The sequence below is a fragment of the Sus scrofa genome, unplaced genomic scaffold, assembly GCF_000003025.6.
Source record: "Sus scrofa isolate TJ Tabasco breed Duroc unplaced genomic scaffold, Sscrofa11.1 Contig2266, whole genome shotgun sequence".
Lineage (NCBI taxonomy): Eukaryota > Metazoa > Chordata > Mammalia > Artiodactyla > Suidae > Sus > Sus scrofa.
This window is the reverse complement of record NW_018085059.1, coordinates 1-17,817: the sequence shown is the minus strand read 5'-3', so window position 1 is coordinate 17,817 and position 17,817 is coordinate 1. Positions and strand designations below refer to the sequence as shown.

Sequence of the window (17,817 nt, the reverse complement as noted above, 5' to 3'; positions counted from 1 at the left end):
CTGTTATTAAAAATGGCCAACATTCAATTCATATTCATTGTACTTTTTATACATCCTTTTATAAAGTCTTGGTTTATTCCCTTTGCTTAATTTTCTCTCCATCTGTACAATTTGTGTTTCAGTGCTACTTTCACTTCTGGATAAATTTATTTTTTTTATTATTTTTCCTGGGCATCAAGGAACTCTAACAGCCTACAAAATGTCTCCAGAACCAAAGAAGATTTTCTTTACCACAGTCTCTCAGGGACAATTTGAGTTCATCAGATCTTTATTCCCTTTCATGTCTATTTTCTATAGATGATAGACAGATGGACAGACAGAAATATGTAGATATACATTAATATCCAGGTTTACAGAAAGATTATAGGTATATATACAGGCATATTTGTTCACTGAAAAGATTTTTTATGTATCTTTAATATAAAGGAGAAAATGTCCATACCAAAATCGAACTCCCAAATTTATTGGTACCTGAGATTACAAACTGGATTTCTGGATGTTGTTTGTACATAATTTGATCTAATTAACTTGAGTTACATCAACCCCTAAGCCAGAGTAGTTAGGGGTGAAAATACACAGAAGTAACACAAACTGGTAAGCCAAAGTTGTGTGTGTCTCTGTGTGTGTGTGTCCATGGATTGTGCAGTGCAAGAAGTCCTCAGAGCAGGAGCACTTGTTGAGAGACATGTTTCGATAATCTTTTCTTAGCCTCTTTGATTCTATTTTCTATGCTGAAAACTCCATCTTGTCCTGCTTTACTTTACCCCATATTCCTGCTTGAAAAACTGTTGCAGTGCTGGTAAATAACTTAAGCTTAAGAACAAAGACCAAAAGGCCTAAGTCATTCATATGGTCAGCTGAATGAGGACATAATGCATTGGTCTAGGCATGCCAGACCTGTGCAGATTGGCACACCATTTGCATAGCATGATGTGTCCTGTTAAAATAAGAGAAAGAGGAACTTCATGGCCCCAAGTGGCTTATGAGTGGTGTTAGCAGAATATGCATTAGCAAAGAGAATCAAGATGCAAACCTAGGCACACTGGGTTGCCACAGATAGGCATGCCATTTGTGGAAGCACAATGATAATTCTCTAGATGCTATGCATAGATAGCTAAGGCCAACCTTCCTCAAATGCTAATGATTGTTAAATGCCTAAAGGTCAGAGTAAAATCTTAACCATCTACCAGATATGTGACTTTTCAATAATAAAAGAACTTTTAAAATTAAAAAAAAAAAAAAACTATATCCTGCACCTATCCCTCCTCACTTAATGTAATCCTAAAGAGCACAATAAAAGCAATGTGGTTTCTTGAGGTGGTGCTCTTAGTCCCTGAGAACTTGAATCCCCTGGTTCCCACCTTTAATTAAGATAAATGTCTCTGTGTCTTGTTTTATGTTAACTTTTTCCCTTAAGTTTCACAGCACCCATTCTTCAGCCCTCACCTGCTGAGCTGGTCTCAACAAGTACTGAACTCATGTATTCCAAGGGGATTCTTATATAAAAAGGGCAGAACTCAATCAACAGATGGATTTCATTTATACATACAGGCCACCTTTGCAACAATTTCATAAAGTGCTAGAGGTACACACTGTGGATGAAGGAATCCTTGTGACTTGAAGGTTCAGCAGCAGCAGGGAGGCCACCTACACTTAGTTCTGCAGCAATCTCTGACATTATCTCTCCTCACTCTCCCTCTTTCCCTTTACCATCCCCTCAGTGGCTTTTTTTTTTTTAAGGCCATACCTGCAGCACATGGATGTTCCCAGGCTAGGGGTCGAACTGGAGCTACAGTTGCCAGCCTATGCCACAGCCACAGCAACATCAGAGCTGAACCGCATCTGCAACCTACACCACAGCTCATGGCAATGCCAGATCCTTAACCCACTGAGTGAGGCAAGGGATCAAACCTGCAACCTCATGGTTCTTAGTCAGATTCATTTCCACTGTGCCACAAGGGGAACTCCTAGCTTCCTTTTTCAAATTCAAACATCTTAAGCAAGCATCATCTTCAGGGCCTTTGCACTGTCTGTTCTCCCTGCTAGGCACCCATTTCTCCTGAAGTGCTCATGGCTTCTGCTCTCTTTACCTTGAGGTCTCTATTCAAATGTCACTTTATGTGCATGTCTTGCCTGAATAGCCATAAAAATATAGCAAGCCCTCCTTGCTCTTTCCCTTATACTTGTTATCATTTAGCTCATAGCTCTTGTCACTACCTGATATACTATATGTATTTTTTATTTCCTGTATTCATTCTCCATGACTGAATTTTAGGAGATTCTATTTTTAACAATCATAAACGCATTGTCAAATCAAAGAACAAAATATTGAAATTATTTTTAACAGAAAAAATATGAATATTAACATTCCAACAATGTGTGTAATGTCCACTTGTATGAAAATTATCCCCTTTCCTTATAGTATCCTCCACCACATGGCACCAACGAACATAACAGGTGTTTCAGAATTTCTTCTTATGGGATTCTCAGAGGAACCAGGACAGCAGCCCCTCATATTTGGGCTTTTCCTCTCCATGTACCTGATCACTATGTTTGGAAACCTGCTCATCATCCTGGCTGTCATCTCAGACTCCCACCTCCACACACCCATGTACTTCTTCCTCTCCAACCTGTCCTTCGTAGACATCTGTTTCATCTCCACCACCATCCCAAAGATGCTGTGGAACATCTACACACAAAGACAAGTTATAAACTATGTAGCCTGCATCATCCAGGTGTATTTTCTAATGCTGTTTGCAGGGTTGGATGACCTCCTCCTGACTGTGATGGCCTATGACCGCTTTGTGGCCATCTGCCACCCTCTGCACTACACAGTCATTATGAACCCCCAACTCTGTGGAATTCTGGTTCTGGTTAGCTGGGTAATCAGTGTTCTGCATTCCTTGTTACAAACCTTAATGGTATGGAAACTATCCTTCTGTAGAGAGGTGGAAATCCCTCACTTTTACTGTGAAGTCAATCATATGGTCCGACTTGCCTGTTCTGACACATTTCTTAATGATGTAGTGATATATATTGCAGCTGTGCTGCTGGCTGGTGGTCCTCTCACTGGAATATTTTACTCTTACTCTAAAATAGCTTCCTCCATACATAGAATCTCATCAGCTCAGGGAAAGTATAGAGCTTTTTCCACCTGTGTGTCTCATCTCTCTGTTGTCTCCTTGTTTTATTGTACAAGCATCGGTGTATACCTTAGCTCTACTGCTACCCACAGCTCACACTCAAGTGCAACAGGGTCATTGGTGTACACTGTGGTCACGCCCATGCTTAACCCCTTCATCTACAGTCTGAGGAACAGAGACATAAAGAGGGTTCTGATGGCATTCTTCAGAATGGCAGCTATAAAAAGGCCACTTGTCCTCAACTCAGGAAGATCACATGATTGAAGGGTCATGAGTCTTAACTACTCATTGAATTATGGAAAATCAGTGTTCATGTAGAAGGGTGCTTACACATTGGAATGAAAGGGCCGATGACTTGTTTTATGCCTTTTTATTGTATTATCTTCCTATTTCTCCTTGAAAACTTCCAGTGTTTCCCACTCATGAATCTTTCCATTGCTCTTAATGAAATATATCCATCTTTTCTAACATTAGTCATAATGATAAAAGGAGCAATGAATGTACCTTATGAAAACCATTCATTATATATGTCCTCTTTATGATTGTTCCCTGGTAGTAAATGTTTTTCCTTGCATTTTTTAAGTCTAAGTCACATTTATTTTTGTTTTTATTTCATTTGCTTTATTTATTTTTATACTCAATGAAATTTATTACATTATTAGTTGTGCAATGATCATCACAATGATATTTTATAGTACTTCCATCCCAAATCCCCAGCACATCCCCCAACCTCCAAACTGTCTCATTTGGAAACCATAAGTTTTTCAAAGTCTGTGAGTCAGTATCTGTTCTGCAAAGAAGTTCATTGTGTCATTTTTTTAGATTCCACATATAAGTTATAGCATGTGATGTTAGTGTCTTGCTGTCTGACTTCACTTCACCACATGACGAAGAGTATTTTTTCAATACTCTTACCTACTTTCTCATAGATTAATGAACCGTAGGTGTGTGAATTGACTTGCCAAGTTGACCCATACTTGTAACACTGAGATTAATCCAAGCTGATTATGGTATATGATCCTTTTAATATATTGTCAGATGTAGTTTATTAATAGTTTCTTGAGAAATTTTGCATCTATGTTATTAAACATATGGTCCTGTAATTTTCTCTCTTTTTTGGTATGGTTTTGGTATCAGGATACTGGAGGCCTTGTAGAATGAATTTGGGAGTGCTACACCCTCTTCAGGTTTTTGGAATTGTTTGAGAAGCCTAGGTATTGGTCATTGGTTTGGTTTGTTTTGTTTTTTTCTTTGGTTTTTTGTTTGTTTGGTTGGTTTTTGGTTTGGGGGTTTTTGTTTTTGTTTTGTTTTGTTTTGTTTTTACTTTTTAGGGCCACAACCATGGCACATGTAAGTTCCCAGACTAGGAGTCTAATCAGAGCTATTGCTGCTGGCCTACACCAGAGCCATAGCAATGCCAGATCCGAGCCACATCTGCGACCTACACCACAACTCATGGCAATGCTGGATCCTTAACCCACTGAGTGAGGCCGTGGATGGAACCTGCAAACTCATGGTTCCTACTCAGATTCATTTCCACTGCACCAAGATGGGAACTTCTAGTCACTGTTTTTTTAAAGACTTTTATTTTTTTATTGTAGTTGATTTACAATGTTTGGTCAAATTCTGCTATATAGCAAAGTGAGCCAGTCATATATATGCATTCTTTTTCTCACATTATCCTCTATCATGCTCCATCTTAAGTGATTAGATATAGTTCCCAGTTTTATACAGCAGGATTTCATTGCTTGTCCACTCCAAATGCAATAGTTTGCATCTACTAAATCCAAACCCCCAGTCCATCCCACTCCTCACCCTTGGAAACCACAAGTCTGTTCTCCCTGTCAAGGAGTTTGTTTCTTTTCTGTATATATGTTCATTTATACCATATATTAGATTCCACATGTAGGTGATATCATATAGTGTTTGTCTTTCTTTTTCTGACTTACTTCACTTGTATTATCTCCAGTTCCATCCATGTTGCTGCAAATGGCATTATTTTGTTCTATTATATGGCTGACTAGTATCCCATTGTGTATATATACATCTTCTTAATCCATTCACTTGGATAGACATTTAGGTTGTTTTTATGTCTTGGCTATTGTGAATAGTGCTGCAACGAACACATGGGTGCATGTGTCTTTTTCAAAGAAAGTTTTGTCTGGATATATGCCCATGAGTGGAATTGCCGGGTCATATGGTAGTTCTATCTTTAGTTTTCTGAGGTATTTACATACTGCTTTCCATAGCGGTTATACCAATTTACATTTCTACCAACAGTAAAGGGGGGGGTCCCTTTCCTCCACACCCTCTCCAGCATTTGCTATTTATTAACTTACTAATGATGGCCACTGAGATCAGTGTGAGGTGGTCCTCATAGTAGTTTTGATTTGCATTTCTCTAATAATTAGTGATGTTGAGCATTTTTTCATTTGCCTGTTGGCCATCTGATTATCTTCTTTGGAGAATGGTCCATTCAGGTCTTTTGCCCATTTTTCATTGGGTTGTTGGTTTTTTTTTTTTTTTTTTGCTGTTGTGGTGTATAAGGTTTTTTGTACATTTTAAAGATAAGTCCTTTGCCAATATTTTCTCCATTCCATCGGTTGTCTTTTTTTATGGTTTCCTTTACTATGCAAAAGATCGTAAGTTTGATTAGGTCCCATTAGTTTATTTATGTTTTTATTTCTGTTGCCTTGAGGGACTGACCTAAGAAAACATTTGTACAGTGGAAGTCAGGGAATGTTTTGCCTATGTTCTCTTCTAGGAATTTTATTGTGTCTTATTTTATTTTAGGTATTTAAACTAAACTAGGTATTTAGTTTATTCTTGTGCATGGTGTTGAGGGTGTGTTATACTTTAATTGATTTATATGCAGCAGCCCAGTTTTCCCAGCATCACTTACTGAAAAGGCTGTCTTTTCCCATTTTATGTTCTTACCTCCTTTGTCAAAGATTAATTGACTATAGGTGTCTGGGTTTATTTCTGCAATCTCTGTTTTGTTCCATGGGTCTGTATGTCTGTCTTGGCAACAGTATCACCCTGTCTTGATGACTATAGCTTTGTAATATAGCCTGAAGTCTGGGAGAGTTTTGCCTCCTGCTTGGTTTTTGTTTCTCAGGATTGCTTTGGCAATTCTGGGTTTTTTGTGGTTCCATATAAATTTGGGGGTTGTTTGTTCTAGTTCTGTGAAAACTGTCATGGGTAATTTGTTAGGGATTGCATTGAATCTGTAGATTGCTTTGGGTAGTATGGCCATTTTTACAATATTAATTTTTCCAGTCCAGGAGAATGGAATATCATTCCATTTCTTTGAATCCTTTTTTATTTCCTTGACTAATGTTTTATAGTTCTCAGCATATAAGTCCTTTACTTCCTTGGTCAGTTTTATTCCTAGGTATTTAATTTCAGGGGGTACAGCTTTAAAAGGTACTGCATTTTTATACTCCTTTTCTAATATTTAATGAAATATTAGTATACAGAAATGCAACTGATTTCTGAATGTTAATCTTGTATCCTGCTAATTTGCCGAATTAATCGGTTTGAGTAGTTTTTGTGTGGACTCCTTAGGGTTTTCTATATATAATATCATGTCATCTGTATACAGTGACAATTTTTGATAATTTTATTTCTTTTGTTTGTCAGATTGCTGTGGCTAGAACTTCCAATACTATGTTGAATAACAGTGGTGAGAGTGGGCATCTTGGTCTTATTCCAGATTTTAGTGGGAAGGTTTTTAATTTTTCTCCATTGAGTATTATATCTGCTGTGGGTTTGTCAAAAATGGCTTTGATTATGTTAAGGAATGTTCCCTCTATACCCAATTTGTAGGACTTTTTATCGTGAATGGATGTTGGAGTTTGTTGATTTCTCTTTCCACCTCTATTGAGATGATCATCTGGTTTTTGACTTTTCTTTTGTTAATGTGGTATGTGATGTTGATTGATTTGCATATGTTGAACAATCCTTGTGAACTTGGGATGAATCCCACTTGGTTGTGTTGTATGACCTTCTTTATATGTTGTTGGATTCAGTTGGCTAAAATTTTGTTAAGAATTTTTGCATCTATATTCATCAAAGATATTGGCCTATAATTTTCTTTTTTGGTAGTTTCTTTGTTTGATTTTGGAATTAGGGTGATGGTGGCTTCATAAAATCTCTCTTCCTTACTCTTCAATCTTTTAGAAAAGTTTAAGAGGGATGGGTATAAATTCTTAACATGTTTAGTAGAGTTTGCCTGTGAAGCCATCTGTCCTGGACTTTCGTTTGTAGGGACTGTTTCTATTACACATTCAATTTCATTTCTAGTGATAAGTTTGTTCAATTGATCTATTCTTGATTCAGTTTTGGCAGACTGTATGCATCTTGAAAGTTGTCCATTTCTTCTAGTTTGTCAGATATGTTGGCATATAGTTGTTCATAGTATTCTCTTATGGTTTTTTGTATTTCTGCAGTATCTGTTGAGATTTCTCCTTTTTCATTCTTATTTTGTTTATAGCTATTAGTAATTCTTTGTCTTTGGTAGAATTACCCTGTGAAGGCATCTATTCCCAGTATTTTGTCTCCTATAATTTTTTATTACCAATTCAATTTCACTAGTAGTGATTAGTCTGTTCAAACTGTCTGTTCATGAATCGATTTTGGCAAGTTGTAGGTGTCTAGAAACTTGTCCATTTCTTCTACGTTGTCCAATTTGTTGGCTAATAATGTTCATAGTATTGTCTTATGATTTTTTTTAACCTCTGTAGTAGTGGTATAATTTCACCTCTCTCATTTCTTATTTTGTTTATTTGGGTCTTTTTTCTTATTGGTGAGTCTGACTAAAGATTTATCAGTTTTTCTTATCTTTTCAAAGAACCAGTTCTCGGTTTTATTGATCTTTTCCATTTTTATTATTATTTTATTTCCTCTCTGATCTTTATTATTTCCTTCCTTCTGCTGACCTTGGGCTTTGTTTGTTCTTCTTTTTCTATCCTTTAGAAAAAGAAAGGTTAGTTTGTTTATTTGCGATGTTTCTTATTTCTTGATGAGCACCTGATTTGTTATGAACTTCCTTCTTGGAACTGCTTTGCTGAATCCCATATATTTTGAAGTGTTTTCTTTTCATGTTAATTTATCTCATGGTATTTTCTGATTTCTCTTTTGATTTCTTCATTGATGCATTGGGTTTTTTCGTGGCATATTTAGTCTCCACATGTTGGTTATTTTCATTTTTTCTTTCTGTGCTTTTCTAGTTTCTACTTTTCTAGTTTCACACCAGTGTGGTTGGAAAAATTGCTTGATATAATTTATACCATCTTAAATTTGGTGAGGTTTGTTTTCTGGCCTAGTATGTGATGTATCCTAAAGAATATTCCTTGTGCTTTTGAAAAGAATGTGTATTCTGCTTTGGGGGATGTCATGTCCTGTAGATATCTACTAAGTCCAACTGGTCTTTTGAGTCATTTAAGACCACTGATGCCTCATTGATTTTATGTCTGGATGATCTATCCATTGTTGTACATTGCTAGAGTCCCCCACTATTATTGTATTATTGTCAATTTCTCCTTTAAATATCAGTTAGTATTTGCTTACTATACTTACATGTTCTTGTATTGGGTGAATATATATTAAAGAGTGTAATATTCTCCTCTTGTTTTGATCCCTTTATCATTCAATAATGCACTTCTTTGGATTGTGTTACAACTTTTTTAGTGTCTATTTTGTCCAATAGAGTATTGCTACCTTCATTTTCTTGTCATTTTCTTTGGCATGAAATATCATTTTGCATCCCTTCACTTTCAGTCTGATTGAAGGATCTTATTTTTTAATCCAATCAGCTATCCTATGTCTTTCGATCGAAGCATTTAGTCCATTGCCATCAAAAAAATTATTGATATGTCTGTACTTATTTCCATTTTATTACTTGTTTTCTGGTTGTTTTGTCATTTTTCTATGTGTATTAATTTTTATTTGTTGAAATTTGATCATTTCTTTGGTACACTGCTTGTGTTCATCTCTTTTTGATTTTTGTGTATCTAGTGTAATATTTTGATTTGTATACCATGAGGTTCCTATATGTTGACCCATAATTATACTTACTTGTTTAAAATTAAGAGTGACCAAAAACAAACACATTCTAATAGGCGTATTTTTACTCCTCTCCCTGGCATTTTGTTTTTCATCTTTATCCTTATCCTTTAACTATTTAGTATAGTTCTAGTTGCTTTTATAGTTTTGTTATTTAACCTATGGACTAGCTTATTTAAATGTTCTCTGATCTTTACTGTATATTTGCCTACCTAGTAGGATGTTTACCATCCTATAAATTTTTTACTTCTTTTCCTATTAAAGAAGAATCTTCAACATTTCTTTAGGGTAGGTTTAGTATCAATGAATTCCTTTAGTTTTTACCTATCTTAGGAGTTCTTTTTTTTTTTTCTCCTTTTATTCTAAATAATAATCTTGCTATGTAGAATATCCTAGGTTGCAGGATTTTCCCTTTCAGGGATTTGAATATATCATGCCAGTCTCTTCTGGCCTGAAGAGTTTCTGCAGAGAAATAAACTGATGGCCTAGATTTACTGGAAGAGGAGGTGTGTTCCCTTGTATATGATGTTTTGTTTTTCTCTTGCGGCCTTTATAATTGTCTCTTTAACTGTTACCATTTTAATTACAGTGTGTCTTATACTGTGTCTGCTTGGGTTCATTTTGTTGGGATCCTTTGTGCTTCCTGTATCTGGATATCTGTTCCCTAATTCAGGTTTGGGAAGTATTCAGCCATAATTTCCTCAAACACTTTTCAATTCCCTCCTCTCTCTTCTTCTTCTAGCACCCCTTAATGCAAATGTTGAAATGCTAAATGTTATCTCAGAAATCTCTTAAATTGCTTTCCTTTTTAATTTATTTTTTTTCTTTTTGCTGTTCTGATTGGAAAATTTCCATTACTCTGCCTCCAGAACACTTCTTGATTCTTCTGTGTCATTTAGTGTGCTATGCATTGCTTCTAGTGTGTTTTTATTTTAGTTATTGAATTACTTCTTTTTGATTGGGTCTCTTTTGTAGCTTCTAGTTCCTTGTAAAATATTCAACAATTAGATCACTTGTTTTCCTAATTCACTTAACACTTTATTGCTAATGTTTTCATTCTTCACCTACTGAATTATTTATTTCTATTTTATTATTTTTTCAACAGTTTTCTCTCCTTTTTAAACAATCATTTTTCATCTTCCTTTTCATTTTACTTATGTGGGGGCAGCCCTATGTAGATTGAGTGTGCCCAATGTCTGTGGTACAATGGCTGGATTTGAAGTGGATGCTTCCTCATGGTGTGCTGGCAGCTATCACCTTTGTAACTGGTGACTCTGTTGACTGAAGAGCTAGAACTGGCACCATATGTGATGTGGTACTCCTTTTTGCTCAGTTGCTGTCACTGCCCTGTCAGTGGTGGAATTTGATCCCCAGTTTGTAGTAGAAGCCCTGAGGGTCTATCTCAAACTGTCTCTGTTCCCTTTAAGTGTGATTTTTTTCCTCTCCCGACATTGGAATCTTTGTCCCAGAGGAGGTAGTATTGAAGTGAGTGAGACATGTGCACATACAGAGATACAATGTGTGCCAGTGTAGGTGTCTGTGTCTCCACTCAAATGGAGCCCATAGTAGGTCTTTTTCTTCATCCTGGTGAAGGAGATCAGTGCTGAATTGTGGTATTAAATGAACAGGGGACATTGCATTCACTCAGCTCAGGCTGGAGTAAGTGGTGAGAGAGCTGGGAGAAAACCAGCAGCCATTAGGGCAGGGCTCTTTCGGCCCTGCCTCAGGGCAAAATCCTCCTGTTCCTTACAGTTGATCACTCTCTCTGCCTCTGCCATGCACCACAGGGAAGGCGGGGCCCATATGTTTTCTGTGTTTACTGGGGGACTGTCAGACCAGCTCAGCAGGATGGGGCTGAAGAACAGGTGCTGTGGAACTTAAGGAAAAAAAGTTAACATAAACAAGACACAGAGACATTTATCTTAAGTAAGGTGGGAACAGGGGGACTCAAGGTCTCAGGGACCAAGAGCCCTGCCTCAAGAAACCACACTGTTTTTATTGTGCTCTTGAGGATTACATCAAGTGAAAAGGGGGTTGTAGGTGCAGGATATAGGGTTTTTTAATTATTTTATAAGTTCTTTTATTATTTTAACAGTCACTTAGCTGGTAGATGGTTAAGCTTTCACTCTAAACTTTAGGCATTTAAGAATCATTAGCATTTGAGTTAGCTATCTGTGCATAGCATTTCAGAGAATCCTCATTGTGCTTCCAAAACAGCATGCCTATTTGCAGCAACCCTGTGTGCCTAGGTTTGCACCTTGGTTCTCTTTGCTAATGCATATTCTGCTAATGACCACTCATAAACCACTTGGTCATGAGGTTCCTCTTTCTCTTATTCTTGAGAGGACATATCATGCTTGTGCGAAAGGTGTGCCAATCTGCACAGGTCCAGTGTGCCTAGACCAATGTATTATGTCCTCATTCAGCTGACCCCGTGAATAACCCACGCCTTTAGGTCTTTGTTCTTAAGCTTAAATCATTTGCCATCACCATGACTGTTTCTCAAGCAGGAAGATGGGACAAAGTAAGGAAGTACAAGATGGAGTTTTCAGCAAAGAGGCTAAGAAAATATTATAAAAACATGTCTCTCAACAGGGGATGAGCTGTGATAGAGCAACTGCCATCCAAATTTAGACTTCTTCTGGGGTACTGCTTGAGTAAGACTTAGCAATGGCTGCTGCAGCCTAACCTCAGAATCTTCCCTGAAACCAGGTCATCTCTGTTTGCCAAGGCTGAGTTTTCCCCCAGTCTTGCTGTCCCAGCTCCAGTGCTGTGATGTGGCATGGAGTGACCAGGGCTGGAGCAATCACTAAGCTCAGCTTTGTTGCCTGATGAGGTGGTCATGGAAAACCTAGCAGCAGCTAGAACAGATTTTTCTCTGCCCTGACTTTGGAGATGGCAGCATATGGGAATGTACTCCTCACAAGTAGAGTTCAGGCTTCTCTATCCTTTCTATCTGTTCCAACAATCTCTAACCACTCAAGGGGGATTATATCCTTCACTTAGGACCCCAAGATGGGATGCTAAGCCTGTGGTTGAATTGCTCACTCCCCAGGATAATTATCCACCCATGCAATCTCTTTTTTCCCCTTGACCCCTCCCAGAGGCGCAAGTCTAGTCACAATTGCCTTTCTTCCCTTCCTACCCAATTAGGTGTGTATCTTTCTTTCAGTCTTGGTTGTACAACAGTCTATGTCAGTTTCTAGTTAGTTTTCAGTGAGAATTATTCCACATGTACATGTATTTTGGATGTGTTCGTGGGCAAGCTGAGCTCCACACCCTCTTACTCTGCCATCTTGATCTCCTCCAAGATTTCATCTATTTTTATGACTGATTAGTATTCCATTGTGTAATGTGCCTTCTTCTCTATCCATTCATTATGGGTATTTAGGTGTTTCCATATTTGGCTATTTAAAATAATGTGATGAATTTAGGGGTGCCTACATCAATTCAAATTAATGTTTTTGTATGTGGGAGATCAAAACTCAAAACTGTAATAGCTGGATTATAAGGTAGTCCTATTCTTAATCTTTTGAGCAATCTCCATGGGGTTTTCCATAATGGCTGTACCAATCTACACTCCTATCAAAAGTGTGTGTATATATATGTGCTGAGATATATAGATAAATGCATATATATACTAGAGAAAAAGAGTAGAGGGGGAATTAATTTACAAGAAAGGAGCAAAGTAGATACAATGGGAAAAGGACGGTCACTTCAATAAAGGACAGTCACATTCTCATACACATGTATTTCTTGTTTTTTGATAATAGCCATTCTAACAGGAAGGAGGTGATATCTCAGTGTTTTGATTTCCATTTTTCTTTTTTTTTTTTTTTTTTTTTTTTTTTTTTTTTTTTTTTTTTTTTTTTGTCTTTTGTTGTTGTTGTTATTGTTGTTGTTGTTGCTATTTCTTGGGCCGCTCCCGCGGCATTATTGTTGTTGCTATTTCTTGGGCCGCTCCCGCGGCATATGGAGGTTCCCAGGCTAGGGGTTGAATCGGAGCTGTAGCCACCGGCCTACGCCAGAGCCACAGCAACGCGGGATCCGAGCCGCGTCTGCAACCTACACCACAGCTCACGGCAACGCCGGATCGTTAACCCACTGAGCAAGGGCAGGGACCGAACCCGCAACCTCATGGTTCCTAGTCGGATTCGTTAACCACTGCGCCACGACGGGAACTCCTGATTTCCATTTTTCTAATAATTAGTGATGAGAACACCCTTACATTTGTTTGTTGGTCATCTACATGTCCTTTTTGAGAAACGTCTATTCAACCTATTTCAGAAGTATATTATTTGTTGTGGTTTAAGAGTCCTTAAATAAGAGAATTAGATACAAAATTTGTCACAAATCTGAAATGAATTCACAAACTTTTCATTCAAAATTTCATGTGAAGATGATTTTTGAGTGAAGAAGACACAACTATATACATATGATTCTAAAATATAACCATAGGCTTGCTTGCATAAAGATTTTTCCACAGTTCACTGGCATCATTATCATCATCCAGGAGCCTCTTGGCTCACAAGCAAGAACTGCTGAATCAGAAGCTGAATTTTTACTAGCATCTGGGTGACTGGTATATGCAATAAAGTGGGAAAAATAATTGTCTAAAATAGGTTTACTCATTCTCTCACTGTTGATAAATTTGTGTTGGGTGTTGTATTTTACATTGTAGGTGTTTAGAAGCATCCCTTTAACATGACCATATATCCCTCGGGTCATCCTCAGTTGCGAACCACATGCCTAGAGTTTGAACACTGGAAACAACTTGACAGAATTCCAAGGAAAGCTCCCATGTTTTATTCATATTGTAACTGGCAGATCACTAGTCCCCATTAACCTCATTTCTGCAATGGAAAATGGAGTTCATAGCAGTTCTACCTCATAGAATAAAGTTTTCTAAATGTTAAATTGTACAACATAGGCCAAACACCCTCCAAAATAAAGGACAGCAACATCTACCCAGAGTCAGCTCCTAGAGTAATGACAATAAGAACAAAAATAAACAAATGGGACTTAATTAAACTTAAAAGTTTCTGCACAACAAAGGAAACCCTAAACAAAATGAAAAGACAACCCACAGAATGGGAGAAAATCTTTGCAAATGAATCAACTGAAAGGGATTCATCTCCAAAATTTATAAACACCTTCTGCAACTCCATACCAAAAAAACAAACAACCCCATCCAAAATGGGCAGAAGATCTAAACAGACAGTTCTCCAAAGACATACAGATGGCCAAAAAACACATGAAAAGATGTTCAACATCACTCATTATTAGAGAAATGCAAATCAAAACTGCTATGAGGTACCACCTCACACCAGCCAGAATGGACATCATCCAAAAGTCTACAAACAATAAGTGCTGGAGACGGGTGTGGAGGAAAAGGAACCCTAGTACACTGCTGGTGGGATTGTAAATTGGTGCAACCACTGTGGAAAAGCAGTATGGAGATTCCTCAGAAAACTAAACATAGAACTACCATTTGACCCAGCAATCCCACTCCTGGACATCTACCCAGAGAAAACCATGACTCAAAAAGACACATGGACTCCGAGGTTTATTTCAGTATTATTCACAATAGCCAAGACATGGAAACAACCTAAATGTCCATCGACAGAGGAGTGGATCCAGAAGATGTGGTACATATACACAATGGAATATTACTCAGCCATAAAAAAGAATGAAATAATGCCATTTGCAGCAACCTGGTAGACCTAGAAAATATCATGCTAAGTGAAGTTAGACAATGAGCTGTGGGGGCATGTACTGTGATGTAGGATATTTTTCTACAAATGAGCATATTTGACTATGATGAGTAATATCCAGACCAAGGAATGTGGGTGAACATTTTCCTGCAGCAGCTGTTCAGGAGACACACATTTCACAGTATCTCCACTTATTATAGTTAAATATTTTTATTTATTATGTGAAATTAGTATTCTAAGAGCTTACTTTGCATTTATTTCATTACTTCAGATGAATACATTGCAGATTATTTAGCCATACTTTCTCATTTTAAAATGGATGTTAGGGTTTCTGTCGTGTCAGCAGAAAAATCTGACTGTATCATGAGGACAAGATTTATCTCTGGTCTCTCAGTCAGTTAAGGATTGGTGTTGCCATGAGCTTGTGTATCGCAGCATGGCTTGGATCTGGTGTTGATTGGTGTTGTGGAGCCATGGCTACAGCTCAGTTCAACCTAGTCTGGGCCTCTATTTGTGAGACTGCTGAAATTCAAAAATAAATAAATTGATGTTCAAGTCCTTTGCTTTCCTACAGTGAATTGAGCATGTTCTTGTTCCTGTTTTTCACGGTATTCCTTCAAACTAAGAATTGGATTTTTGTCTAATTTGCTGTAGACCATTTAGGTAGTTCATGTATATAAATCATTCATACAGATGTTGAGTTTAAAAATTTGTTGTAAAATCTCTCATCATCTTATTTTCCTGTTGTTTTTTTTGACTGAAGAATGAGCTGTCACTTAATATACTTCACTTGTGAATCCTTGCCTTACACAAAATAAAAATGAACGTTCTGCATACTTTGTGCAAATAAATCATGCTTTATGCATATTCCAGCTGCTTTCTATTAAATATTTGTTCTTAGTGTCTTTCCATCCTTCTCTGAATAGACATATTTCAATAAGTTGAATTATGTTCAGCTCTCTTCAGATTTTCTTTACATTTGACTAATGTCACTTTATCTTGTGTATGCTTATTGAATCCATGTATTTCTATGTAAGAGGTATCATAAACTTAGTGCTTCAATCTCATGTTTTTAAAATTTGCTGTCAGGTTATTTCTTTCGTGTCTTTTGCAATCAAAAATTGAATTAGTGATACTATTCAAATATAACCATATATCTTTTAGAATTTAGTTTGGGATTTTCCTTTGATTTTCTTTCATTTAGTTTTTTAATATTGAATTTTATAAACTGCCATAGATACATAACATGGATGAGGGACCCTTCTGACTTGAATTTCCAGAAGTAGCAGGGAGGACACCTAATCTTCAACAGTCTCTTACACCATCTCTCCTTACTCACCCTCCTGCTCAATTTCATCACAAGACTGGCTTCTGTTTAAGGACTGGACCATATAAAAAACACTTTCCTCTGGCCTTCACACTGGCTGTTCCCTTGCCAACAACTTCGCAGGTAAGCTCATGCACGACTCTCTCTGCCTTGATATCTCTGTTCAAATAGGACCTTGTTCACAGGTCTGCCTAAACACACATTAAAAATAGATCCTCAGCTCGATTGATCCCTAGCTGGGAACTCCATATGCCAGGTGTGGCCCCAGAAATGAGACAAAAAAAAATAGTACTTTTCAGAATCCCTGGAAAAAACTAGTAATGTCAGTTAGGGTGTTCCATCAGAACATAGATCTCAATGCTGTACATAGGCAGTCAGCTTTGATTTTCTGCTGAAATTATTGTTTCCTTAAAAAAATTCTTTTTTTTTTTATTTTTTTTTCACTGTAAATATTCTACATTTTTTTTCCTTATGCTTTTTGGTTTATTTTTTTTTTTTTTCATTGCATATGAATATGCTTCATTTATTTCATGTAGTTTTTCATTTCTTGCAGGTAATCGTTAGGAATACATGACATTTGGGTGAAAAAAATGAGATTGGGTCACTTTTGCTATTTAGAGATGACACAGGAGATTCTCTAAAGGGGAACAAATCCATGAAAAAATATTGAGATTCATTTATTGTTGGCAAAATAGAAATGGTAGCATTTCAACAATGTGAGTAATGCCCCAATTATGAAGATTAGTCATATTATTTTCCCCTTTCCTGACAGTCACCTTCACCACCTAGCACCAAGAAACCTGACCAGAGTTTCAGAATTTCTTCTTATGGGATTTTCACAGGAGCCAGAACTGCAGCCACTCAGATTTTTGCTTTTTCTCTCCATGTACCTCATCACAATGTCTGGAAACCTTCTCATCAACCTGGCCACCATCTCTGACTCTCATCTCCACATACCCATCTACTTCTTCCTCTCCAGCCTTTCCTTTGCAGACATCTGTTTCACCTCCACCTCTGTCCCAAAGTTGTTCTTAACATTCAAACACAAAGCAAAGTAATAACCTATGAAAACTACATCATCCAAATGTGTTTTGTTACATTCTTCATAGCATTGGACATCTTCTTCCTGATTGTGATGGCCTATGACAGATTTGCTGCCATCTGTCACCTCCTGCACTACACACCTCCTTCACTACACATGAAACCCTGGGTCTGTGGACTGCTGGTTCTGGTGTCCTGGGTCATAAGTGCCCTGCATTCCCTGTTAGAAAGTTTTCTGGTGTTGCAACTGTCCTTCTGTCAAGTCTTAGAAATCCCCCACTTTTTCTGTGAACTCAATCAGATGAGCCAGCTTTCCAATTCAGACACCTTTCTCAACAATATGGTGATGTATTTCATAGTGTTTCTGGCTGGTGGTTCCCTCTTTGGTATCTTTTACTCATACTCAAAGATAGGTTCCTCCAAACATGGAATCTCATCAGCTCAGGGGAAGTATAAAGCATTTTCCACCCATGCATCTCACCTCTTAATTGTCCCTTATTTTATTAGACAGGTTTAGGAATGTACT

General features: G+C 37.4%; 1 protein-coding gene across 1 annotated transcript; it reads left to right on the top strand.

Annotated features, from left to right (window-relative positions):
* Nucleotides 1-2,435: 2,435 nt before the first annotated feature.
* Nucleotides 2,436-3,407, top strand: LOC100736730 (olfactory receptor 7A17-like). Its single transcript, XM_003480767.2, has one exon. It carries the CDS (start codon nt 2,436-2,438, stop codon nt 3,405-3,407), a length of 972 nt encoding a protein of 323 aa, XP_003480815.2.
* Nucleotides 3,408-17,817: the final 14,410 nt, after the last annotated feature.

Excerpts from the sequence above, each read along its gene's own strand:
- LOC100736730 (XM_003480767.2), top strand. The coding sequence starts at position 2,436 with ATGGCACCAACGAACATAACAGGTGTTTCAGAATTTCTTCTTATGGGA.